Source organism: Xiphophorus maculatus, chromosome 18 (genome assembly GCF_002775205.1).
Source record: "Xiphophorus maculatus strain JP 163 A chromosome 18, X_maculatus-5.0-male, whole genome shotgun sequence".
NCBI classification, from domain to species: domain Eukaryota; kingdom Metazoa; phylum Chordata; class Actinopteri; order Cyprinodontiformes; family Poeciliidae; genus Xiphophorus; species Xiphophorus maculatus.
In genome coordinates, this window is record NC_036460.1 from 16,107,230 (window position 1) to 16,132,769 (window position 25,540).

The following is a 25,540-nucleotide window of genomic DNA, read 5'->3' on the forward strand; positions in this document are numbered from 1 at the left end:
AATGCTCGCCCCCCCACACCTCACAGCCCCTTGCACCGTTCTTATACCACCCTTCCCTCTTCTCCGCTCAGTCTTTCACTCATCGGTATGCCACTACACGCCAGGCTGTCTGTTCGAGCAGATTTGACAGAGAACAGGAGAAGGAGGGAGTAACTGTTTAGGAGCACAGACAGAATCCAGCTGGAGGGTCACAACCCTAAATGACCATGCACACTAACAATCTCACAGGCACACTCAATAAGTCATATACCCACACTTCCCTGATGGCAGGAGCAATAGGTCGTATGCCAACAGTGTTGGAAGAGGGAGAGATAGACAAAGGGGAATGGAGAGAAAGCCGGATTCGGGAACGAGGCGGTCATGTGCTTGGTGGACCATTATTGTGCTCTGTTGTGGAAGAATTGTGATAAAAAAATTTCAAGGCTGACAGAAGGTGTTAAGCTTGGGGGACAATTTGACAATGCTTTCGGAATTGCCTGAGTATAACAGAGTATAATGTCCTGGAATGCAAATAAAGCCAAAACTATATATGTGCATCATTGCATGCAAGAGACAAGGCCAAAACCTGAATCATAAGTACATTTCAAATCTAACTCCTGGAATGAAATTAAAAAGTCTCAGAATACTTTTGACAATACTGCAATAGATATGTTGACTACTGCAGCAACATTATTTTTTATGTTGTTGGGTCTTTAATTTGTTGAGGTTTCTTTTTAAGAAACATTTTGAATCTCACAATTAAAATTTCAAAATATTTCAGAATAACGCTGATGAACAACTTTTAACATATCTGAAGAAAAATGACAAAATTCATTTAAAAACCCTTATCTTTTGTTCTATTGCCACAAAAAATTAATCATGTGACATCCATTATTTATAAGAAGCTTTTACAATTTTATTAATTATATATCTGTAATGTGTATAAAAAAAGCTGCTATAGTGGTACTGTGGTGTCAGCAATGACTGTATTGCCATTCTTAAATTGTAATGTAAAACAAACTGTTTCTTTGCTGATTAATAACAACTTGTTCCTTCTGTTTTTTTGTGTTTGTTTTTTAACAAACTGTAGGACAAACGGGGTCAACATTTTTAAATTTTTATCGTAAGCAAAAATGTTGCATAAAACACAAGTACATGAATTGTACCTATTTTAAATTTTATGATATATATTAGTATTGTTTCCCTACACACATACGCATCTATGGATTTCACTTTGGTCTTTTCAAATGAGTTGCTGAACATTTTTATTTGGACTTTTGGGAAATGATCTTTTCTTTGAAGGTTGTCAACACGGACTGTCTAGAGATGTTAATTTTAAATGAGTTAAAGTAACTCCAAAAAAAAAAAAAAAATGCTGAAAAAAAAGTCATGTTGAAAGCTTTAGTCAGTGCTTAAAATTTATCTTGATACTCATAGAAAGCATCATTTACAAGTAAATCCCACTAGTCTGCTCATAATTATTTAGGGAACAGGGGGATAAATGCTTTTGAACTATGTGCTTATTTATGTAACAAAGAAAGTCACGCAGTATTAATCTGTCTGAAGTTGAGGATTAGTCATCAAACACCCGCAGGGAGGTAGAAACTGATATCAACGCGCACACGGAGCGATAATATATTCAACTCCAATTAACTTCCGGCTTCGGTTGCCATAGTGACTCCGTCCCAACAGACACGTCGCTCTTGTAGGCAGCGGTTGTTCGCGAAAATCTTACTCAAATACGGTAAAGCTGTAATGAATGTAGGGAACTAACTAACACCGAGACATGTTGTGAAAAACGACATTAACGCCCGGATTCAGGGTAAGTTTAAGCTCCTCTACGTTGTGTTTGCTCACTTTAAGCGGTGTGACGCAGTGCCAAAGTTTCTTATTAGCTTCGCTTTGAACAGAGCAGCTGTTTTAGGATGTGGTTTAAGCAGTTGTTGGATAAAAGGTAAAAACACACGTGGAATTGATTATATGGTGGATGGGTCACCACAGAGATTGAACACAATTTTGTTAGAAACTACTCCCTTTTTTATTACAAGTTGTAGTACCTATTTGATGCCTTTTAATTTTTTTTTTTTTTTTTTTACAAATAGTTAATAGTCATTTTCCAATTTATCTAACAATATTAACGTCTCTTTGATGAATTTAGTTTATTTAATTTTACGGTTCTGTTTTAAAAAATGTTTTCTATGGTTCTAGCCAGAAGGTGTTGTATAGCAGCCTGCAGCGCGTACTCGGTGTGTTTGGTCAGTATGTACAAATAATATTGAATATAGGGTGGCCTGTTATGATGACAAGTGAAAAGGTAGAGTGTGGTAAAGACTCGGAACTTCTTAAAGAGACAGAGGTCAATTTCAGCATGTCTGTCAAGGATCCGGGTGCAAGCTGACAAACCAAGCAGATAGCCTTGATTGGACTGTTTATTCAGCTAATATCAGCTTGTTAAGAGCAAAATGGCAATAACGTGTATTTTGTGTATTAAGCGCTTCAGCACTAGTACCAGGTGTAGCTGGTGTTTACTTTACATGTTGCTACATATTACTAGCAGGTGTGCCTGTGTTGCTAATATATTGCAGTATTTGCAAATGTACTTTTCAATTTAAATACATAGAAAATGTCCATATCTGTCATACAATTTTTTTGGGCAAAGAACTGAAATAATATATTTTTTTTCATTAAATATTTTTCTATTTTTATTGTGGTCCGGTTTATTTATAGCAGAGTGTTATTTTGTGAGAAATACATGATTGTAAATTTAATGGCATCTCTGTATTGCTGCAGAAGAGTTTCTTTTCAAAAGTGCAGTAGAAGACCTTGGTGAAATACTGCAGCCCCTGGAAATAAGAAGCATGAATTTAAATGACTATGTGGTTCCTAATAACAAGACCAGATCTGTCAAGCTCAATGCCAGGTAAGATGAGATCAATAATGTGATTTAGGGCATTCACTAGAAGCCCACTAGCGTCCCTTCACTACAGTTCTTTTCATCTGCTAGTCATCTATAGGCATTCCAATTTTATCATGAACAAAATTGACTTCTGGCCAATCTATAGACTTTCTTGATTTTGCAGTTTTCTGTGTAGCATCTCTTTTAAGTGACCAAAGATATGTTGTCCAATTTTTGTGAGCACAGTACAAAAATCAGTTCTGTCCCTCACTACTGTTTCTCACATGCCTACAGATAATTGAGTGGGTTGATGCCTTGCTTGGCAGTACACTGATCCAGTAACTAATTGATTGAAGTATTGATTTAGTCATGGGAACAGGGATCTGCTAACGCAGAAGATGAATTGAACATATATCGATGAAAGCCTTGCCATCCAATCTGACAAAACCGGTCATTTGTGTGATTGATTGTTGATACCTGATTGCTGTATGTGCATGTGTTTTTGTTGCTATAGGAACCTGCGCAAGCTGCAACTGGACACCACATCTCTGGCCAGTGAGAGCAAGAATATGGAGGAGAAACTTAAACAGTTGAAAGAAAGCATGAGCAAAGAGAAGGAGGAAAGAAGGTGAGTTTTGGTTATACTCTTTCTAAAGAAAGCAAAGAGCAGTGCTGGGAAAGGATAAGCAAAGGGGATAAGCCAAAAATGTAAGTAAAGTAATAACATTAAATGAAATTGTGCTGTTGAGTAGACATGCCCAGAAAAATTCAGGATAGAAAAAGATAATCATAGGATTTGATAGTTATTAAATGGAATATACACTACAAAGAACAAAAAACAACATTAGCATATTCCTAAAAGTGGAATCTTGTTTTAAATAAAAGGAGATGGTCTTAATGCATTTGAAGTATTGTGTTAAACATTATGACGCTTATCTTAATTGTATGGAAATGACAACTGTGTTCTCTGAACAGTTTTATTATTTGTTTTCCAAAATTATTATTGCAGAAAGGCTTGGTACTCACTGCAGATTATCATTTTTATCATATCCTGCACATATTGATTTAAAATGGTGACTGGTTCTGAGTGGATGACACTGTTGAAACCTGCTTATATCTGGAATTGTATAACAAATAGCCTGAGTGATGTTCTGTTGAAAGAGCTGTACAGTCTTGGCTTGGGAAGAAATTGGGCCTCCATATCTTAATAAAGATATTGGATGAAAAGTAGTTGGGTTATAACCCGACCCTAAACACTATTAGTGTTTAAAAGGGCATGCATAAGGCCGAGATGCAATTGGAGATGCGATACTGGGACTAGAGAAAGTTGGAAAAGTGTGCAGCAACCATAAGACAGTTGCAAACAACATAGAAAAGACAACGAGTAATAGAGACAGAAAGACTATGACTGCAGTCTAAAGTGCAGAGACATGAGGGATTCTTCCATCTGTAAAGGTCAAGCAAAAAATCCACTTTGGAAGGAAGAGATGAGAAAACTGAAGCACCTTTTAAAATTAGGTAGGCTAATACCCATATAGTCATCTATAGTAAAGGTCAAAGGAGCAGAAATGTGGGTGCAGGTTTATGTCTAATTTTACCTGTCATTTTATTTGTGAAGACATTACTCTTGGTTTTTGGTAATTGTGAGTATATTGACAAAGAATTTCATTGGGTTGATCTGTAGAGATATAGTTCATTTATATATATACAGTACAGACCAAAAGTTTGGACACACCTTCTAATTCAATGGATTTTCTTTATTTTCATGACTATTTATAAGGCAAGAAATCCCACTTATTAACCTGACAGGGCACACCTATGAAGTGAAAACCATTTCAGGTGACTACCTCTTGAAGCTCATCAAGAAAATGCAGAGTGTGTGCAAAGCAGTAATCACAGCAAAAGGTTGCTACTTTGAAGAAACTAGAATATAAGGGGTATTTTCAGTTGTTTTACACTTTTTTGTTTAGTGCATATTTTCACATGTGTTATTCATAGTTTTGATGCCTTCAGTGTGAATCTACAATGTCAATAGTCATGAAAATAAAGGAAACTCAGTAAATTAAAAGGTGTGTCCAAACTTTTGGTCTGTACTGTATATATATACAGTATATATACTGTGTATATATATATACATTTATATATATATATATACATACACACAAAATCTTACCAGTATTCTAATCAAATATCTACATTGCTGGTTGTTTGCTTACAGGTGCATCTTAATATTTTATTGTTCATTAATTTCAATAACTAAATTCAACAAATGAAACTCATTATGTTGATCAATAACACAGAGACTGATCTTTTCATGCCTTTGTTCTGTTAATTATGATGATTTCTCAATTACAAAAAAACCATACATTTAATTTCTTAGAAGAAATTAAATGTTGAATTTATGTATTTAGCATAAATCATCGCTGAATACTCAAGTTCCCTCATAGAACCTAGGCTAAATTTTTTAGCCATTACTGTTTAGAACTATTTGTTCTCTCACACATACATGCATATGTGAGTGTAGTTCATTGTGTGTATATTTGGATTAGATGATTGGATTTTCATTAATGCAGTCCACACATAAACCCAAATAGGCATGCACACTGAGGGGGCCTCTGAGGGGACACCCTGTCATCCTGCACTGACAGGTGTGTGCTTCAACTGTCTCCTCTAGCGACAGTCCAGTTGCCGTGATGATGCTGGTAGGATGATTACCTGACGCCTTCCCTCAGTGTCAGTACAGCAAAGCAACAACATTAGGTTTCTGGATTCTCTATGTGTGTATGGATTCTCCATACACACATATTCAGATTCAAAGTCTGACTTCCTGAGCCTTGGCAGGCTGCCAGCTCAATCTAAAATAAACTTTTTCCAAAGAGAGCCCAACATCACAATAGAATAAATGTCATAAATAATTCAGCAACATGAGCATGAACAATATTTTCACCACACTTCTCTCATCCACTTTTAGAAACTTACATTTCTGTGCAGGGTTTGCACATATGCATTTCGCTGGGCATTGGTCCATTACTGACATCAATATATATTGCTTCTCTGAAAGTATAAACCAAAAACCTAAAGTAGCTACCGCTCCCCCACCAGGTGCTACACACCGTGCTTTCAGCTTTCTGAAAGGCAAAGCAATGCAAATTTATTTGCATAGCACATTTTGTGTATAAGTGCTTTACCGAAAAATGTAAAGAGTTTAAATACAGAGTTTAAAAATACAGGTATAAATTAAACATGATTTAAAAAAAATCATTGTCTAATGAAATTAGGAAAAAATAGTAGATCAAATCCTTCCATCTGTCATATGCACAGCTAAAAATAACTATTTTTAACTTGGATTTAAACATTGTCAGAGTCCAGTCCTGGCTCACTTCTCCAGAAAGACTGTTCCAGATTTTAGATTTTGCATAAAACTGTTGTGCTTAGTTCTGACTCTGGGTACCATCAGGAGACCACTACCTGCTGTTCTCAGTGTCTGAGCTGGTTCAAAAGAAGGCTTCCAAACTTTTCTGTTCTCAATAACTATAAATTGAGATGTTTGAAAGTTTTTCCAATAATAAAATATTAACAGCTTTGTTTTGGAAGGAAATTAGTTTCCAAAGTAATTATTTAAATATACAGTTGAACAGCTACAAACATCACCTGAGCAGATAGTCCTGGTAAATATCTACCTATTATCAGTTTGTTTGGCTTGTGTTACTCTGCTAAGAGCAGAATGGCAAAAAAGACTTAGTATTCTGCACAACAAGCACAGTGTTTACTGTACTAAATGTACCAGTTATGAAAAATAACTGGTATATAAACATTGTACCATTGTACCAATGTTTATATATCAATCAAGATGTACAGTAAATGTTACAGATAACATGATTTTAACTAATAAATATGATATACTAGTCGTTGTTGGGATAGTTGTTGCTTTTCTGTTTTTAACTGAATGCAATTAGATAATTTAATACACTTGTTTTAAAATATTGTGTTATTGAGATATCTACTCTTGTGACTACAGTTTAAAAAAATTCCACATTTCTGCACCCTTCTCTAAATTTGCAAAGAAAACAAAAAGCTATTCATCAAAAATGAATCTGTTTTTTCAGTCTTTAATACTCCCAATTATGTATTATATGTACATTCCACCTATCCTGAGAAATGAAATCAGTAATAATCTGTTGCAGTTAAAACCTTGAAAAATTTAATATTCCAGTGAGTTTCATTCATATTAATAGTGCTTATAATACTCAGAGGATTGTTTTTCTTCTACATGAAATGGCGCAATAAATCAAATTAGTTTAAAAACACTAACAACTGTTGCGGTGACTACTGATATAAGCTTGACAAAAGCGCTGAGAGTTGTCTGAATCATCTGAAAATGCTGCTTTGTCAGATGTCATAGTCAGTGCTGTGACAAAGGACTCATGCTGGCATCTTCAACTCCATAGAGTTCTTCACTGTCTAGTTAGTGGGTGTAGGGAAGCATCTCACTAAATCAGACTGGTGTGCCTTAATGATACTGATTTCTTGTTGTATGATCTCATTGGCATGAATGACAGAATGAGTACTTCTTCTGGAAAACTGTGGACTTTTGACAACAATTATAATCAATTATTCATTTAATCATCTTTCTTTAATTTGTAATATTTGTCTTTGTTGGTCTCTTTCTTCAGGCATTTTAGAGACATGAGGTGGAAATTTGGACAATGTATTTCTTCAATCAGTAACCCTCAACCTAACAGCTTCAAGAAAACCAATGACAACAAAGTCCAAAAAGTAAATAAAAAATCAAACTCTGCATCCTATGCCTTTGTTATTTTATGGAATTTATACAGTCACTCTGAGCTTCATTTACTTTTGTTATCAATCCTAAACATTTAATGCCACATAAAAGATGCAGGAGTTGGTATACTGTTATTATTAAAACAAACACAACATTTTGTTTTTACCAGGCTGTTTGTAAATTAAAGAATAAAACATTTTCCTCTTTTATGTGACTTATATTTCATCTTCCCAGCTTACAGCAGGGAAAATAAAGATCAAAGTTTTGAAGGATGAGCCACTGCCAGGTGAGTTAATTAGTACAAGAAAAAATAATTTACTAAGTAAATTGATCAATTAGTCAATAGCTGATTAATTAGTAATTATTCCTATTCCTATAGCACATTGATTTAGAAAGATCCAACATACAATATAAATATGCAATATAATTACAAAATCAAATGCATTCTTCTGTTTATATTCTTTGTTGTTGCAGTAATAGGTTGTATTTGCTCTCACTATGGGATGTATTTTACAACAGAAGTGAAAGACTTCAAATTATTTTTCCAGTTGTGCATTAGAAATATGCTCACTTGTTTGGTATTATTTAAGATTTAAAAATCTGTATTGAAAAACAAGTAAATGTTCAATAATATATTGTTCTGTACATTGTTTATTTATCTAATTAATATGTTCTTTTTGTCTTTTCATTCTGGTTTGATAATGATAAATTCCTATGTCGATAATAGTAATAAATAAAATCCCTGTGTCGGGTTTTAACATCTGCGTGTTTACTCTTTCAGCCTCACCGCAGTCATCATCTTCATCTTCAATCCCTAACGCTGGTCTTGGAATGACAAGAAGAACCAGAGTCAAGGGAACAATCTCCAGAAAATGTGAAGTCAAATCAACTAAATTAGTAAGAAAACAAACACATTTGATATTTACTCTGAAAGTCTTTCGAGATAGTCATTTCTTAAGGATTGTGAGAAGGCAAAGCACCATTTTGTTACTTGTATAACGACATCAGTCTGTTGAGTTTTTTCCAAATTTGTAAAAAAACATTGTCCTGTACATTGATTTAAAAATTTTATCAGATTAATCACATTTTGGCACTGTGATTAGTCATGATTAATCACTATGCCTGACTTTGTAAGCTTGGAATACAAATATGCTTGCAGTTATGCAAGTCCCCCCTGCCTCATTCCAATGGATTAAAATGCAAGCAATTATTAGACCAGAAAGTGGGTAATGTAGTCCCCAAGTACTCAACATCTACTACTAAGAGAAACTTACTCCACTACAGATGCATACGGGAAGTAGCAAACTTTTTCAGGGGACAACTGACAGATATATTTTATTTTTTCCTTATGGTGCCCCAGGCAACTGCCTATATAGATGAGGCGATGAGGTGACAGCCAGTTGACCTCATCCAACCAAGTGAAGGGCGTAATTGGTGCATGTGAAATTTCAAGCTCATACACATACTGTAGATGTGCACATGCGAAGCAACGCAAGAAACTTGAAAATGTTCAACTTTTGTTGCCGTCTGCTGTCGCAGAAAACTTTCACCCTTCACTGTCATTTGTCGCTCCCCGCGTATCAAGTCCATTTCATGCTGCTGTGAACTAGGTGACCCTAGTTAATGCATTATAATTTTCAGATTAATCACGTACATTAACGTGATTAATCTGAAATCACGTTAAGGTTAACACATTCATTTTCTTTGTTTGCAGCCAAAACACAAAGACTTACATTCAACTAAGATGGTAATAATCTCAGCTGTGGGATGTTCTTTACAACAGAAGTGAATAAAAAAATTTTCCACCTGCTCTTTCTCCATTTCTTTTTCAGCCTGGCTGTCACTCTCTATTTGTTCAGCTGTTGATTTCATTTAAACTTATCTTTTCATTGTTCTATTTTATTCCTCTTGATATATTTCTGTTCTTTGTCTCTCCTCTACATCAGCTCCTGGCTTCTGCTGTCATTCAGATACCCATTATCGCCTACTCTTTTCTTCTTGGTCATTTGGTTTATCCGTCTTTTAGTTTCCTTCACACACTTTATCTCATCACTCCTTTCCCTCACTTCCATCTGCTTTATTACAAAGTTGTCTTCACTGTGTCTTGTTTACCTGTTTTTCTTTATCTTCTCTTCTCCTTTACGATGCCTCATCTGTCCTATCCAACAGTCGATCTGAGTGTTTGTGTTTGCACTGATAACTGTTTAGTTGGATCCATTCATCGATATGGAAGACCCCTAAGGGCACCATTGTTTATTTTTTTCTCACTCATCTTCCTACAGCTCAGGAGGTGGGACAGCTACTCCCAAATGTTTGTGAATAAAAAGTGCGAGTGTGTGTAAAATGAGCAGCTTGGTTGCTATCTATCCTTTTTTTCTAATTTTACCTTGAATTTAGCTGATCTTAGGGTCAACCTTATGCTTTCAAGACACAGAGACAGAAAATGTAAGGTGGTTGGTGTGAGAGCCAGGCAGACTGACAGAAGAAATTAAGGAGGAGGAGGGGTTGAATTGGCTGAGTTGACATCCTGCCCTTTATGCTGTGGAATAGGTTATTCAAATCCAGCACACAAAATGCATTCAAATCTGTTGTGGTAATTTGTTTGAAAGTGCATGCGCTGATGATGGCACTGAACTGTCTATTAAAGTGCCCAGTGCCCCCAGTCTTCTATAGTGATGGGTTTAACATCAGCACTTATAGTAGTCTGGACAGACACATAGCCTAAATGCAAGCACAAATATACACAATGCCCTAATGGACACATATTTTAGATTGCTCTTGTACCATATAACGATTGTGATAAAGGAAAGCTTTATAACTGTCTGGACACCTCTGTCTGAAAATGCACTCATTCACACAGTTTCTCTCTACACCTGCAAATGTAAACTTCCAAAGATAAATGTGTTTAACTTTGTCTGAAGTTTTGAGTGAAACTTGGACATTATTTAATATCCTACAGGCACATAACTCTGCACCATCAATTCAATCTAGACAAAAAATGAAGAAAAAAGTGGCAAAAGCTGCTCCTTATTTTCTGCGTAGTTGCATAGCGTGTAGTGATATGCTGCTTGGAACCCAATAGGGAAGTCTCATCCCCAAGGAGAGGCTGTAATTTATCCTCAGGCCTGAGCAGGAAAATGAGGCTGTGTTTTACGGTATACTATCAAGCTACTATGAGGCTTTTGTAAGTATTAGTGTGCATCCAAATGCACATACACATTTTCTGACACGAAGCTGCAAATGAGAAGAAATATGTGCCCTTTTATTATGCATAATATTATTATTATTATTTCTTGGAAATTATAAAAAATTTTAAAAGAGAAACATAAAATGAAGGAGTGTGAAAGGGAGCAAGATTTATTGATGATTTCCAAACTGGTACAGAAAATTCACCAGGTATTCATCAACAGTAATTTTGTTGACTTATGGATTTAGAGCTAATTGTCTTCTACAATTGGCCAGGAAAAAAAAAGTACAACAAAAATTAACCATAATTATGCAATTTAGCAATGAATTGACTTTTGAAAGAAGGCTTCAGTATTTACACTATATTATTGTATATTCTTATTTCAGAGCAACTGTCTCATATAAAAGTAAACTTGTGGACTAAGCAGAATCATTATAGCGGTTTAGATGAAGGCCATTATATTGATTTTACATTGCCTTTTCTGTCAGGCAATTACTGACTTCTCAATACATGTTTCACAGAGGAAGATTCCTCATGGCTTAACCCCTCCTTTCTATAAAAATAATTGCCCAATGTAAACATAGTGGTCACATACATTTCCCCAAAGTTATTAAAACTGCAGCTGTTTTAATAAGGTAGAAGTCCACTTAAACTAGCCACTAGCGTTTGCCTGCAAGACCAACAAATCTGGAATCCTTATTTTTGGCAACATTGCTGTAGGGCTTATTGTGTCCTCAATTTCTCGCAAGATGCCAAATTTTACATTTAAGTATTTTGTACAATTGGATTGCAGAGCTCTCTCTCTCTCTCTCTTTATATATATATATATATATGCAATATATATATATATTGCATATATATATGCAATATACTTGCAATATACTACTTTGGTTTTATCCAAAAGTCCATGGTATGTATACAGTATATATATATATATATATATATATATATATATATATATATATATATATATATATATATATATATATATATATATATATATATATATATATATATATATATATATATATATATATATATATATATATATATATATATACTGTATACATACCATGGACTTTTGGATAAAACCAAAGTAGTATATTGCAAGTATATTGCAATTATGAATTATCCCTCCTCCACAGCACAACCATTTTTTAGTTACTATTTTTAAATTGCATTTGAAACAAAATTACTTCTTTTAAACGCTCCTGAATATGAGTTTGGAAAATATAGATATTTGTTTTGAGACTTTAAAAGATTTTCTTCAGTCAGTGAAAAAAAACATTACAAATAATGGGAAGAAAATGTCGTTTTGTTTAAAAACAAGGTTGTTTTGCCCTATCCTCATTCCTTCATTATGTTAGTATTCACCCTGGCATTGCCTGTGTGGTCTGTCCAGCTAGTCCATGCATATCTTCCAGACCTGCTGACACAAGGGTTTTTATTTCTCCTACAAAGACTTTGATACTTTGAGGTAGCAGTGATAATGACCTCCCTTAAGATGCTTTCAAACACCCACAAATGCATATGCAGTACTACTGCACTGTTGGTGCAATGACATAAGGTACATATACAGTACAAAAAGGCACTTCTATCTTTATCTCAAACCTACCCAAAAAGTAATTTCAGTATTCATTCTGTAAAAGTCTGCCTGGCAAAGATGAGTGTTGAAGACTGTGAGACACTTATTAAAGTTAAACTGGTTTTTACAGGTTTTTTCTGCAGGAATTTAAATGAGCATGAACATTTGCATACTTAGCCCTTTTAAAACATTTTTGGGTCATGTAATTACACAAAAGTTTAATTTTTCTCTGGTGTAGCTTCTCTGACTCTCAGTCATAGTGTACATGTATCCTCATGCACACAAACTAAAGGGACTCTTGGTCTTGAAATGTACACTGATAACTACTGCTCATAAGGTGCTTTGACAGACTTTAACAGAAGGGGGCACTGAAACTCCACAACAGGATCTTAATTTATAGAAGCAATATCACAGGTGCATCACGCCTGTTTCCTCTCTATGTTCAATCTCAGTGTTTCTCGTCTTTACTTTTCTACTTCTGTTCTCCTTTGGATTTGCTCATTCTCTGACTGTTTCTGGCTTAAGTTGAAGTCAGTTATATATCAAAACCTACGTCTACAATAAAGAAATCTGTATCTGTGAGTTGGCATGCTTTAACAATCTTCACGTTCACCTGTACCTACTTTTATGAGACTTGGCTTTTTAGTCAGCAGCTAACAGTTTAATTATGAAATACTGCAGTAAAGTAATGACACTAGTTCTAAGCTGGATAAAAACAGTATGAGGGTTGTACATAAGAAGGAGCTGCTACAAATTCAGTGTAAAATATTTGGACCCTTTGGTGATATTAAGCATACATCGTTAGAATTTTTTTTTTATTATTGTATTTAAATTCTGGCAACCACACAGATTTGTGGTTGCCAACATTTTATACGTTAACATTCTGGCAACCACAGCTGCCAAAATTTTATCTTAAATTAGAGACGGTTTTTTTTGTTACACTGTGCAATAGGTTTGTTCCTTCTAGCGTTTGTAAAAGGTTCCATGACAGTCATTCAGTTGACTTGATGAATCCGGTGGTCTGTGGTCTCTCAACACTTCTTGTTGTTTAATTTGTGATCCTTAGTCTTTTATTCATGAAACAAAAGTCCCCTGAAATCAGTTTATTTTCAAAATCTATGAAGACTATGAAAGTCATTTAGTGTTTCCCCAGCTTGATATAGGAAGTGAGAAAAACAAAACCCTAAATACAAAGACCACCAAGATAATCATGAAGCCAGAACAGAAAATAATTAATATTTTGAAAATAAAACAAAAACAAACTGCTCATATTTAGAAGGATGCAATATTATCATTAAAAGGCATGCTAAAAATGTAAGCATAAAAACCCAAAGAAATTTCTGATCCAAATCAAAACACACAAACCACAAGCATAATTATACTTTGACATTGAATGCTGACGGCTTCAGTGTGTGTGCTGAGCTGAATGGGAGAACGATAAAAAACTGCATTAACTTTACCAGAGTAAGATATCCTTTTTGTGTTTAAACTCTGCTTTGGTAATGTACAATATTCAGCTTTTATATATGCTGAAGCACATTGTTTACTATATTTTCAATACTTCAGTAGAGGTCAGGTTAACACACTAATGTGTCTTTGGGATGCAACATGGATTAAATAAACCATGCACATACATGTTTGTTTAATCAAACCTCAAGAGACCTTAAGAGACAATTGTCATTTTCTCTGTAGATTTTCACTGTTCGTTTGGGCTGTATCCTCACTTTAGCCAGCAGTAATGCAAAACTGTGTATTTTGGCAGAATATAAAGACTGGGGATTATGCTCATGCAGCTGACGCAGGCATATCTCTCTCCCCTATACTAATCCAGTTTGATTTTCTTTGGAAAGAAATTATGCCTCGCCCTTCTGATGAGGGATGAGGCAAAATGAGGTGCAAAAAGAAAGAACAAATCAATATGATAAGTTGAGTTGTTTTTTTTTTTTTACCTCATCAGATATGTCTTGTCTTTCACACACAGAGACCTGGATCAATAACGATGAATTAAGTAATCATTACTTGTAGTTCATTAAGGCAGAACCACATGAAGTGGGTGTGGTAAGCTGTGGTGTAGCAAAATATTGTCAGGTAATTTCAAAGAGCACTATATAAACAAAGCATGTTTAATTGATCTAATTTATGTCATAATGTTGTATTTCTCATTTTGTCTCTGAGATCATCCCCACCCACTTTCTATTCTTTGGTTGTGGTTCAAAGGAAAACATTCTCCAATGCAATTTGTTTTCAGTAGGTCATATTTCTGTAAGCATCCCACTTCTAGCTCCCACAGTTACACAATCTATTAGAGCATAAACAGAAAAATGGAACTGCACGCATTTACTTTGAGGTGCTTATTGTGAGACAAAGATTGATGAAATGAGAAGCACAATGACTTGTTGCAAAAGGGGTTTTTAATTTTTTCTCCATCTTATAATGTAAGTAAAAGATGCTAGTTCCATAGCTGGTTACCATTCTGGAAACTATTTAAGAAAAAGTTGGCCTGTTTTGTTACTGTTCTGCTTGGAATTTGTTTGTTTCTTCAACTAAGGAAATATTTTTGATGTATGTATATACGCATTTTGACGGACGCTGTAATTTTTGTTTAACAATATCTTTATTTTTATCAGTTCTATCAATACTACCCAATTTTAAACTATGTGGTTAAAAAAAATTACATTTATTCGTTTGATAAATTTTAAACTCATTAAACGTCACTTTAATTGGGGAAGAAATGATACTCAGCCAACTTTAAAATAAGATTTTTCATACCAGCCATGTAGTTAAGTTCCCTAAGACTGCGTTAGTCAAATGAATTTATCTTTTAAAATCAGAATTTGAACTCATGTCGTGTGTTATCAGTCATTGTGAGAACTCTACTTTTACTGTATCTGATGCAAACTTTGGTCTAACACAGGAGAGATAAGTTTCTGTTTAAGAATTGTGTTTACTTTCTCCGTTTTCTCTGCATTTGCATTTTTTATCCAACTCAACTAAAACTGTTTTGGAAAAAGTGTTAGTCTTTCTTTGATTATCTGTTCACTTGCATGTTATACAAATGCTTTGCAAATACAGTAATATGTTAGCAGCACATAGTTGTTGAGATGCTTACACTGGAAAAGGGGAAGTATTCTTTGTAGATGGTGTAAAATGGGAGTTATGAGTTTGAATTTCAAAGCTATATTTGTGAAATCCTTTACCTGTAGCTATTGTGTTTTCATTGAATGTTTGTAAGTTGGACCCATTGCTCTACAATTACACCATCACAAAGAGATGCTGATCTGACAAGTCCTTTGTTTCATATGCACTTAGACATTCAGACTCTATCTAAGTGCACCTGTGAACAGAGCTGGAAAGTGGTCAGAAAAAGGAAAAAGAGTAGCTTTAACAACCTTCTGTTTGTTCTCACTGTTTTTGATTTGCTATTAAGGGATCTTGAAAACAGTGTGTTTTGGCCCAACACATGTAAGAACTTTACACAACATTTGAACACTAAGTACAAAGATTTGATACTTGAAGATTTTATTTCCTTCCTCTTAGATTCTAAATTTAACACATAGACAGAATACACCTAAGCTGATTTTGCTTTCTTGTTTATAATGGCAAATTTTAGACAAAAAAAACTCGTGTTCTGTCTTTTCCCAGTTGTAAATGTTCTAGAATAACCATCTTTAAATCAGGATTGGAGTGTGTGAAACGCATTGAACAAATAGAGGAGTGAGTACCAAACATTATTATAGTACTCAAGACATACGGTAATTTAATCTCTGTAGAGTTTTGCTTATTATGTGATATACCAGGATGGCATGTGTCCCACACTGAAAATTAATTTAGTAAATAAAACCAAAACTTCAGTAGGTAAATTGGATATAAAAAAATGTTTAATAGGTAACTTATTAAAAAGTCAAGCCCCTCTGCTTTCTCTCTGTTGTCCTGCAGCCTTCTGCAGAAATACAGGGCTTGGTCAGAAACAATCAGTCAGAAGGAGAAGGGTCTCAGTTCTGTGTACACACTGCTCACATGCTTCTCACATGCATCTTATACACCTCCTATCTCTCTTGTTTGCTACAGATCCTACCCTTCAACAGAGCCTGCTAAGAATGTTCAGGCTTGTTAGCATGGCCTCCGATGACGGCAGATAAATGTTTATCCTATAACAAACTGTAAGTTGTTTATCTGCCATTTGCACTGCTGGCGTGCGCACACGCCATTGCTGAAACCTTCCTCCTAGCTCTTATTGATTATTTTTGACGAAAAACAATTTATTTTGTAAGTGGCAGTAGAACTAGGCTGACCATTGCCTCCTTGCGCAATTCCAAGCGAAAATTTTTTTTGCTTCCAGCACACTCTGGCCTTTTCTCCTCTCGACTCGGATTGTCTCCAGTCCACCGGGCCAATCAGCAAACAGTTTTAAAATTGTAGTCAGCCTGAAGTTTTAGCAGTGGCAGCGGTGGAAGTGAAGGAAGCCATTCAGTCAGTGTTGGTCACGCTTCCAAATATTGAATTAACATTAACAGTCTTCTTGTTCGGATCGGTTCTTCTCTCTTCACAGTGGAGAATGGTTGTTTACAGCGCAGGCTGTGAGCCCAGACCCTGTGTACAAAGCAAATAGCGTAGGACAAGAGGCTGGTTTTTACCAGGCCGCAGTAGAACCATAGGGAGATGGCAGAGAAGTTAACTTTTTCACAGTTTCTGTCTCATGTTATGCTGTCACATCATAGTGACAGTTTTAAGAAATATCCAAAAAACATATTTTTGTGAAAGTTACCTACTAAAGCTTTAATGCAAAGGTCACCCAATTCTTTTTCTTTCTTGCTCAGTTTATTTGATTGGACTCCATAGATAGCTTTAGGCATGATGTATATCTGTAAAGCTGTTACATGTCCAATTTTAGGTGTTTCAGAACTAGTCATTATAACACACTGCAGGGCTTCAAACTGGTTCCATGCTGCCTGGATGAAGTAGATGCTATTTTATCAGATGGTTGAACTTATCAGTGACTAGCTAAACTTTATAAGAGCTACTGAATTATGCCACTTACTAGTTATAATAATGTCATTACTGTCCAGTTGTAAAATCTGCTGATGAAAAGCATCGTCAGCAGGTGTGTGGACATACGATAGAAGGTTATGTGGGATAGCATAGAACTATGCAACAGTAAGAGGTGATGAGTGTGTAAATCTTTTTGTATTAGATTTATGAAGTTATTATTTGATTCACATATATATATATATATATATATATATATACAAAAATGGACTTTTCTGTGTTGGGTTTCAAGGGTAGACTAGGGATGTAAGTGTGAGCACTTAAAATGATTAGGAGTTACCCTCTAAATGGGGTCAAGAGAGCTGTCTGGCATCATCCCTTTTGCTTTATGCCATCAGTGTACTTTAAATAGGGCTTGCTTGGTATTTACTACTTCAATTTGAGTAAAAGTTGTGAGTGCTAAATCTCTTGTCTAAAATTTAACAAAAAGAATGGTTGCAGGTGTTTGGCACATCATGCTGCAGTAGTTATTATGCTTCATGGCAAAAAAAAGTATATATTCACCCTTTGATCTCACTTAATATGTTTTGAGAGGTGACCTTTAACCTGTCAGTGAGGGGACAGGTTAAGGGTCCCCTCACTGACAAGTCAAAGGTCACCTGTCAAAATGTATTAAGTTTGATTGAAAAGTATATACCTTTTTCATTGCACTACCTTAGCTTGTAGCAATATTGTTAACTAATTGGTCATCTGTTGTGATTGTTTAAACACAATTTCTTGTTTTTAAGTTACGTCAGATTCATGTAAATATATACCAGCCTCTTTGCAGTTTTTTTTTAACACAAATAGAAAAGCAGTCAATCACCTGGCATTCAGTGTATTTAGGCATTTCTATGTGTTGAAGACGACTTGCTGAAGTTCAAACTAATCACCAAAATCAGGAAGAAAGGGAAATTAAGTAGCCTTGATAGTGACATAGGTCTTATGTCTTACGTCCTATGAATAACATCAATTAGGGTTTCTGTTAAATAATCAGGATAGGGATTTCTAAATGTTTACTCATGTAGAAAATAGTTCCTTAGTTAGCTGTGTCTGCTGATAGATCCAGAATTATCCATACACCTGGATTTGGATATAAAGTTATATTTTAATTCAACCAACACATTTCTTCTAAATTAAGCCGACTAGCTCAGTTGTAGCAAGGTTCTTTCATGTATTCCTCTCTTCTATAAAGGTTTTCTTACTCATTTGTCACTGCTTGATGGGTTGAAGCGGTCTTCATTTTGGTAATATAAACTCTCAATAGGTGCGTGAGCTTATCGTAATGATGTTTCAATAGAATTTAGATAAGAGCAGTAATTCCAGCCTCTTAAACTAAGCAATACTGATCTGGTGTCATAAACTATGGTCTTCTGTTGCAGACAGACGCACAGCCTCAAGTGATCAGCCAAGGCGTCAGCTGCTTCCAGAGAAAGATTAACCCTGGCTCTTTTCCCGGTATCTATAATCCTGATTCCAGTAGAAGCCCTGATTCCAATCACAGCCTCACATTCAATGCAATAACCACAAGTGAAGATGAGTGGCCAAAGAATGGAACAAAGCTGAAGCAAAAACAAATGAAAGTTTTTCATAATTGCAGCCAGGTATGTGCTGCAATTATCCTGCTTTAAAGTATAATATATAAGTAAATAGAGGACAACTTTATGCTCACTTCAATTCCAACATTATGAATCATAACTATGTGTACACGGCACATTCTGTTTATGACATTTAGATTTCTCTAAAAATAAATATTTGAGAAAGTTTTACTTGGTATTGTTTCATTATCATATGTCAATTCTTTCATTTTAAATTACACTGTTTAAAACTATTCACTATTTCAGCAGTCTTGCTTTATTTCACTTATTGATATTTTGTTCCAGCAAAATATGAAGCCTCTATCCATGAATGGATACAGCATAAAAAATAAATTTGCCAGTGGGTAAAATTACACTCCATTTGCAGTTTACATGATGTGACAATTCACTAAAAAGATATCCAACAAGCGTCTACGTGGTGTGAGTTCTACCTCTGCACCATGTGAGTCAATTGAAGGAACTTCAAACAAACCCTAATTGACGCCAAATCCACAAGCTGTATCTAAAGGCAAACTTGTGAACTGCATGTACCTTTGGACTGAAAGGAGCCCTCCAGCAGCGTGGGTCTGGCAGGAACAGTTAGATTGACATTTCATACTCTTTACACCACAGAGTGCAGTTGACCCCATTCTGACAGTAGTCTTTTCAAACAACTGAGGTCACAAGGTAGAGAAAAAAATTTGCTCCATGTCCAGCTGGTGTACATCTTGCAAATTTGTATTTAGTTACAAGTTTAAAAACAAACAAGATAAAATAATTTGCATGTGCTCGACAACAGAGCTTGCATTAAAGTTTGGATTATGCAGCTATTAATATGATTGATAATTTATTATTAATAAAATTATTAACAGAGTTGAAGTTTCTTTTGGACAGAGTTGGGGCTCCACCAAGGTATCCAGAATAGTCAGTCAACCATCTTTGGTTTCTCATGAAATGAAAATCTCAACGCTACAGGAAACAGGACACACTTCACACATAATACTGGAATAATAACAAACACTTTTTTTTTAATAAAGTTTGAGAATTTATTAACTAAATAGCTCAACCTTACAGTCAAAATATTCAGCCAGCAAGCTTCTATGCCAAACTACATAATAATAAAAAAGAAAAATCAGCAGAAGTAATTATGCAATAATACATTAGAAAAACAAAAATGCATAAATCTCAGAGATGTGAATATATCTATACCAGAACATGCAATACTGGAGGGGGAGTTTTCCTTGTTACCCGAAGCTACTAAGGCACCAGCTACCAGGGAACCAGCTAGCTTAGCTAGGCTTCATAACTTAACTATAGCTTAGCTAGCTTAGCTATGAAACTAAGCTAACTAGCTAGTCAGCCAGTAGTTAGGTAGATAGTGTGACCATGTGGGAAACTGATGCCAAATAAGAACAAAGGAACAATGACTAAAACTAGCTTTAGAACCCAGATAAAGCAGAAAATGAGCTTTAGTGGTTCCTCAAGATTTACACTCGCTACACATCAGTCTTCCAAGAATTGGAACTGAAAGATAAAAGGAAAAAGAAAAAGGAACTGAAACATTTAGTATACATTGTACTGACAAAAGAATCTGTATTCATTACATCAGAAGAGCAGATTTCGAGGTGCAGATCATTAGTAGTGGCCACCTTTAGTAATGAGAATATGTATGGGAACTTACATCACATTTTGACCATCACATAAAAGCTCATGGGATATTCTTTATGTTCTAGGTGCTGGTTGTAAAACATGGACAGGAGAAAGCAGGGGGAGTAATTGAAGATGATAAAAGTGAATTGGCCAACTCCATTTTTACAGGGCAGTATAGTGAGGAGGAGTCTGCAAGATCTTTTCAGGAGGCTCTGATACAGTGGAGGAATGAAAGGAGTGAAGGAAAAGAAAACCTTGATACAACCGATGTACTGGAGACACCCACGACAGCAGGTGAAATATATAGAAATGGTTGGTAGGCATACATACTCATTATTTTTTAAAATGGACAAATGAATTGTTGAGGGTAGCAATTGTAGCAGTTCTGAATACAAAGTGTTTTTTTTTTTTTGTTTGATATGACTGCACGTTCAGCATTCAGGCTATATTATTTCTAGAACTTAGGCTGCCTCAAATGTGCAAATACTTCTTTGAAAAAAAGATTTTGATTTTGGTGCACCGTAAAATTCTTCAAAACCTGTATACAAAGAAACCTCCTTTTTTACGTGAAAAATGACACCAAAAGAAACCTCTCTCTCTTTTATGTCATGACTTTCTGTGTCGTAAGTCATAGAACCAACGACAGAAAATTATTTATTGCATATCAAAAGTCAACAAGTAAAGTGAGAAATTAAAAAAAAATCTTCACTTTGTTTGAAGTGTCAAGAAGACAAATACAAATCCAGCTAAAAACAAAACATTTCACTTTTAAAATGTGACCTCACCACATACCAAATAAGTGTGCTGAAATTAAAAGTGTTCTTTTCTTTAAATTTATTGTTGTAAGATTTTGCTTGTATCTTACAGATACTAAATTTATTTTAAGGCTTTTTACATATCTTAATAGGTGTGTCAATAAATTAAATTTGTGTGGAAGAAGCAGTATATCAAACGGTTCTGAAGGTTACTCATTACATGTTCTGTAGTTCACCTACATCCAAACTCAGCTAAAGTATTTGAACTGTGTTACCAAAATGAATTTTCTATCTCCTCTTAAGGCTCGGGGACATGGCATCCATTATTTAAAAAAAATGCATTTCATATTTTGATTCAGCTGGCCACAGGGCAGTTTTCCACTTTGCCTCAGTCCGTCTTTAATGAGCTCAGTCCCAGAGGCTACAATGTTTCCTGATATTTTCTGATAAAATTTGAATGAGTAGGTATGCTTGGTGTGTATCTTTCGAGGAATGCTGAACTTTTTGCTTTTATAATTGAAGAGTTTGTGTTGAATGGTTTTTATTCTCGTTTCTGAACTGATGCAGAAATTTCCTCCTCAGAACAATTTGTTTTTAATTCTGAATAAACTGACCTTTTCAAATGGAGGCACATCAAAAAATGTGAAAAAAGTTTGTTGCACACTTGCTTTTTTATACATTCCACATTATTTATTAATGTGTTGGCCCTCAGGCCATATGAATGCTCTTAAAAATGCTCTGGTCTGAAACGTCAACAAGTAAAATGGAATTTAAATGAAGATCAACTGTGCACAACAATTTTGAAAAAGCGAGTGTTAATGCTGTAACAATTGCAATATATTGACAATTAAATACATACAATGTATATAAAAATGTTTTTTTTTTATCATCCAGCTATCGGAGCCATTTCTCTCTCCTTATCTCGTTTTCTTTTCCTGCTTTCTTTCTGTTCGTAGTCTGATCAGTTAATTAAGTAAAATCTTCACTATTATTTGAAGATCCAGGGCTGAATATGGTGTTAGTCGAGTATAGCTGTTGCATCATGTCGTAATAAACATGGGATTATAAGGACAGGGATGCACAAAAAAAGCAGCACTGCCTTTCCTGAGACTATGGATAAAACTATGTTAGCTAATTTTTGTGACTTTTCATCAAAACTGTATCTACATTTGTTTAAATTCATATTGTGTGTTTAAGGTTCAAATAAGGTGTGTTATTAGCACAATTTATATTCTGGGTTGTTGTTTGTGTGTGCATCTGACCAGATGTTTGTGTTCATCCTATTTTTTCTGCTCTACTGCTAGGACGAACTCAGGTTCTGTCTATTCATTCTGCTCTGCAAATTGCGGCTAGTCCCTCTGGCGCTAATCATTTCTGCAAGGCCAATGGACCCAAGCCCCAATTTAAAGCTGACACTGTGTGAACTCCCAATGCGAAACAATCACCAAATTTCCTTTACTTCTGTATTTTCTTTTCTCATGTGTGATCACTATGTTTCTGTGTTATTGTTTGAAACTTTATTCTTGCTCTGATATGGTTAGCTTTTGTCTTTCATTGCTTTGGCACTTTTGGCTTGTTTTGGGTGTGTTTTCAGTATTTTTTTATAGAAAGGTGCGTTCAAAAGGCTGCTCAAAATACTATCCTGCCTTATTCTCTGATTTTGATTCACTTTTCTGTTACTTTATGCTGTGTATTTCTTCTCTTATTTCATTGTATTATGCCATGTCCCCCACCCCATATTTTCCCAGTATTGGTGTCAGCCATGTCGACCCAGACTGACATCCCTCCAGGCAGAGAAGCTGATGGACTAAAAAGAGAAGGAGCAGAAGGGAAGCTAAATGTGAAGTTTTCTGAAAACAGCCTCACCTACATGGATAGGTTGCTTCTCAAGAAGCACCGCAGGTACAAATAACAATACAAATGCAAATCACAACAACTATTTTTAAATAGGTCCTAACGATCCAAAATATTCTATAATCATAATTTTCAAACTGTAATACAAATACCACTGTATTTAGTGGTACCACAATTTGGCAAGCTAAATGCTAGTTAATTAACTTTGATAAAAGTAAGTTTTTCAAGGATGTTGATCTTTGATGCTTTAGGGAGTTTTCAAATAAGAAGTACAATGTAAACTGTTTTTAGAACTCTGTATCAGAAGCAGCTAACTTTGTGTCTTCTTCTTTTAAGTCAGATAAGCTGTGTGTTTTCAAAGCCATATCCAAGTTCTAAGTTTCAGAACTTAGATATGGCGTTAAGCAACCAGTAGGATTTAATTTATATAGTCAATGATCAGGCTATTACTAGAAATGCACATGCTGTGTATTTCCCATCGAAAGTTATATGGTATTTTGTATTTAAAAGAGTTAAAGAGGGAGTATTATGTAGAATAAAAATTTTTTAGCATCATGGCATAGTGACAACTTGTTAAGGTCAGTACAGCAGTAGTTAACATAATATAACACATATGCAACTTTCAGGAACACACACATTCTCTTTCCTTCTATGTAAATTAATCATGCAACTCCTTATATGCACCAAAACACATACTTACTGTATGCAAACATTTTTACTGTTAGATCTTTTGTTGCCATAGCATATGTCTCACCTGCATCTCCATAGTCAGCCCTTATAAGGCACTACTGAACAAAGCAATTTCTTTGTACTTATTGTGCAGTTCATTGCCTGCAGGTTGGGCTTTTGCAGGTCCCGTTATTATAACCTTTATTTAAGCAGTTTTTTTTGGCCTTAGTAGTCAGCTTGAGAGCAGGTCAGCAGGAAAGAGAGCTGAGTGGAGTTTTGGGCATTCTCTCTGCTGGAGCAGGAATGCTCTACATCCCAAACTGTAGCAGCCTTTAACTGTGGAATAGACCAGAGAGCCAATCTGGAGTGCAATAACCCTGAAGCAGTGGTGGTAGCAGAGCTTAATGGAGAGACAGAGAGTCTTACCGGCTGGAGGGAAGAAAGAAGGAGAGGTTGAATTTTAACAAGCTTTAATAATAATGGGAAAAGGAGGGGGTAGAGAGCAGGAGAGAGCTTTAAAGAATCAGCTAAAAGTGCTCAGCTATATTAGAGTCGTAAAGTCTATCACCCTAGTAGATTTGTGCGCGGCCTGCAGGTTATAGAAAGCGAGCTTTTGACCGCGCTGACTGAGCTATGTTGCAGGGGTAAGTGAGTGCTCATCCCTCCTCTGAGAACCAGACTTTTAACAGGTCCTGAAAACTAAACTATAATAAACCCACATGGTGATAGTCCTCTACTAGACATGTCCACTTCTACAAAGCAATTTTAGGATGAGGTTTAACAAATATTAGAGAAAATATTTGATTAACATTCCTTTATCTCTGACTATAGAGCATGAAAAAAGCAAATGTGTGACATCTGTGTTAGCTTGAAATATTGTTCATGACTTTTACCAATGAGGTTTACAAGCATCTGAAACAACACATGCTAAAACACAAAGTTAATCTGACATTAAATAATACAGGCCCATGATATGTCTAAAAAACTGCTAGTGTTTTTTGTAGCAATTTGTAGCTCATTTGCTACTTCATTTTTTTTTTACATGCAAGTATTATTTTCCAAAATCTCAGAGATGTTTTGCCTTAAGACAATTCTTCATCATGCACCATATTTACACTTTTTTGCAACCTTTTTCCAGGAATAGTAAGACATCTATTCAACTACCTACAACAGAGGTCAATATGCCTAGGTCAAAAATCAAATATGCTTTCTACAGATGGGCAATCTGGTGTCAAAAAATAATTATTTATAGGAATATAACAAACAAGTACCAGGAAGGATACAAACAAAACAAAAAAACATTAATTAACAAGATGTTGGTAGCACTGGTATCATTAATTTTAATAAATTAGGGTCAGCCATTTTTCTTTTTTTACATACATTTTTTTTAATTAAATGCATTGAATATGCAGATAATCATTTTTGGTAAAAAGAAAGCACACATTTAAAATAAATGGGTTCATGTATTTTGAGTATGTAGGATTTTTAATTGTACTGCTTAATTTCCATATATAGTATCATTCACAGATAATAATAAAATGCTAAAGAATAAAACTAAATTGTTGTAGTTGTTCTAGCAC

The 25,540-nt window shown here is 35.1% G+C and overlaps 1 protein-coding gene across 2 annotated transcripts in view; it reads left to right on the forward strand.

Moving 5' to 3' along the window:
• Window positions 1–1,672: 1,672 nt before the first annotated feature.
• Window positions 1,673–25,540, forward strand: part of zbbx (zinc finger B-box domain containing) — a 50,619-nt gene continuing 26,751 nt past the window's right edge. The window contains exons 1-9 of one of the 2 annotated variants that reach the window (XM_023351007.1): window positions 1,673–1,801; window positions 2,770–2,899; window positions 3,390–3,503; window positions 7,549–7,651; window positions 7,893–7,944; window positions 8,440–8,555; window positions 18,838–19,059; window positions 20,766–20,976; window positions 23,186–23,339. In XM_023351007.1, coding sequence (XP_023206775.1) covers window positions 2,838–2,899; window positions 3,390–3,503; window positions 7,549–7,651; window positions 7,893–7,944; window positions 8,440–8,555; window positions 18,838–19,059; window positions 20,766–20,976; window positions 23,186–23,339 — 1,034 coding nt within the window. In that variant the 5' untranslated portion in view covers window positions 1,673–1,801; window positions 2,770–2,837. The remainder of the gene's footprint in view (window positions 1,802–2,769; window positions 2,900–3,389; window positions 3,504–7,548; window positions 7,652–7,892; window positions 7,945–8,439; window positions 8,556–18,837; window positions 19,060–20,765; window positions 20,977–23,185; window positions 23,340–25,540) is intronic. The other variant, XM_023351008.1, reaches the window with a different exon arrangement.